General features: G+C 43.4%; 1 protein-coding gene across 9 annotated transcripts in view; it reads right to left on the reverse strand.

The window, feature by feature from the left end:
• LOC127000504 (uncharacterized) overlaps positions 1-2,500 on the reverse strand; it is a 195,281-nt gene that overhangs the window by 74,493 nt on the left and 118,288 nt on the right. For all 9 annotated transcript variants that reach the window (XR_007754252.1, XR_007754251.1, XR_007754250.1 and 6 more), the window contains exon 4: positions 1,797-2,003. Coding sequence is in view for 2 of the 9 variants with exons in the window: in XM_050864233.1 (XP_050720190.1) it covers positions 1,797-2,003 (207 nt within the window). In the remaining 7 variants the exon portion in view is untranslated. The remainder of the gene's footprint in view (positions 1-1,796; positions 2,004-2,500) is intronic.

Here is a 2,500-nt window from a genome sequence, read left to right on the forward strand (position 1 = left end):
GTGTGTGTGTGTGTGTGTGTGTGTGTGTGTGTGTGTGTGTGTGTGTGTGTGTGTGTCTGTCTGTCTGTCTGTCTGTCTGTCTGTCTGTCTGTCTGTGTCTGCCTACCTGTTTGCCTATCTACCTGTCTGTGTCTGTGTGTTTGTCTGTCTGTATAGGTATCTGTCTACCAATTGTGTCTGTTGCTGAGTCTATCCGTGAGTCTATATATGAATGTTAGTCTGTGTCTCTATGTGTTTCCGTCTGTCTGTCTGTTTGTCTGTATAGCTGCATGTCGCTGGGTCAGCCCGGGGTGATAAAAAGGCAGACTCCATTCATCCACGAGGAGGAAAAATATAAAGGTTTTTCTATTCGCTTTAAACTTTTTTCCTCACTTTCCTATATTCATTTTTCTTTTCTCCTTGTCGATGTATCTTTGTGTCAGTCAATCGGTTTGTTTGTCCATCTGTCTGTCTGTCTGTCCGTCTGTCTCGTGTTCGGCCAATGCACCTGGTTAGTTCAGCGGATCAAGCCAGTTTTCCCTCCTACGTGCAGGTCACAGCCTTACTACGTCACCTTTCTATTTGTATTTCCATGCCTCGACTGAAAGCGATCTCTCGTCCTGTTCGCTGGATCGTATGACAAATAAATTCTCTCTAGTTTTGGTTGGTGCAGTGTAATGAATAGCTCTGATAATAACTTTAATAATAACTCTTTTTCTGTATTTTTGATTTTTCTTTTTAGATTGACGAATGGAAGTGATCTTGTCCTTCTCGCTATATCGTACGGTATGTATAATATATTCTCTACAGCAGGTAAATACATTGTAATGACTAACTTTAATAATAACTCCTTCACTTTGCTTCCGTGAGTTTTGTTTTTAGCTTAACGAATGGAAGCAATCTCGTCCTCTTCTTCGCTATATCGTAAGACTAATAAATTTTCTACAGTTGGTAAATACAATGAAGTGGTTGACTTAAATATTAACTCATTCCTTACTGTATTTATGAGTCTTTTCTTATCTTGACAAACAGAAGCGATCGCCTTTCTAATTTCCTAATGTTCTAAAGCTTAATGAATATCCTACAGTTGGTTAATATAACGTAGTGTTCAGCTTCAATAACTAATGTCCTGAACGAATTTTATACATTTGATTAATACAGTGTAGTGTAACTTAAGTAATAACTCGTCCACTTCTTTCCCTCTTAATTAATTTGAGATGCTAAACAGCCTGGAGAGCATTTCTACTTCTCTTATGAGCCTCCCTCAGAACCCCCTCGTATATCGTGACGCTTTAGCACTATTCCTGAGCCTTCCCACGCCCCACTCTGGATTCCGAGAAGAAAGGCCGACAGAAAAGCCCCAATCCGTCCATAATCGTCTTACTCATCCTTCTCCCCCTCGCCTTCTGATACCGGATTATGTTTAGCCTTAAGAATAAGCCGCTCCTACCTCTCTGCTTACCAACACGACCTACGAGGAAAGTGTAAAGATCTAGCACTCGCTGCCTCTGTAACACAACATGCTTACCAGTACAAAACTTCATCGCTCACTAACTAGAAACAACATACTCACCTTTACGTATCATCAGCATGCCTTTCTTTAGCTAGTAACAGCCTGCTTAACACTACAAACAATGGATATAGCTGTAGGTAACACAACTTAAAAATATACGTATCATCAACACCTCTTTCTTTAGCTAACAAAGGCCTAGTTAACACTACAAACTATTAACATAACTCTCTAGCTAAACACAACATCCTTACCATTACGAAACATCATCAGAATCTCTCTCTTCACCTAACCAGAAGAAACTTACCAGTGCAGTTGACGAGTTCGAGGCTGCGCGCGCGTGTTCCAGGCAGCTCGAGGCCCGTCCGCTGGTCCACGCAGAAGCATCGCTCACTCTCGCATTGCACGGGCGCGAAACCTCCTTCAGAGTCGCAGTCGATCTCGGGCAGAGTGTTGACGTCGAGGCCCAGGTCACGAGCTCTCCTCAGGGTGTTCTCCCGCTTGACCTCGCACGCTGAAGAAGAGAGAAAGAGAGCGCGTGAGGGGACATGTGGGGATAGACTTTGTTTGTAGACTTTTATGCGAGTTTGTGAAGGATCAAGGGATGAGAAGGTGATGGAATTCTAGGCAAGGAAGGAAAAGACGAGGAGGAGAAGTAGTAGTAGGAACAGGAATAGGAGTAGGAGGAGGAGTGGGAAGAGGAGGATATATGAGTAGTGGAGAGGAAAGGGAGAGGAGACGGAACGAAAGGAGAAAAAAAGAAGAGAAAAAAGAAAGAAAGAAGAGGAGAAAGAGAAAAGAAGGGGGAGAGAGAGAGAGAGAGAGGGAAGAGGGAGAGAGAGAGAGAGAGAGAGAGAGAGAGAGAGAGAGAGAGAGAGAGAGAGAGAGAGAGAGAGGAAATGAGTAATGGCGTTGTGGTGGAGGAGAAAAAAGCTTCTCTACTCGGAGGAAGAGGAGGAGGAGGAGGAGGTAGCGAGGGAGATGAAGAAGAAAGAAGGCTTAGGTGAAAGG

The sequence above is a fragment of the Eriocheir sinensis genome, chromosome 19 (genome assembly GCF_024679095.1).
Source record: "Eriocheir sinensis breed Jianghai 21 chromosome 19, ASM2467909v1, whole genome shotgun sequence".
NCBI lineage: Eukaryota > Metazoa > Arthropoda > Malacostraca > Decapoda > Varunidae > Eriocheir > Eriocheir sinensis.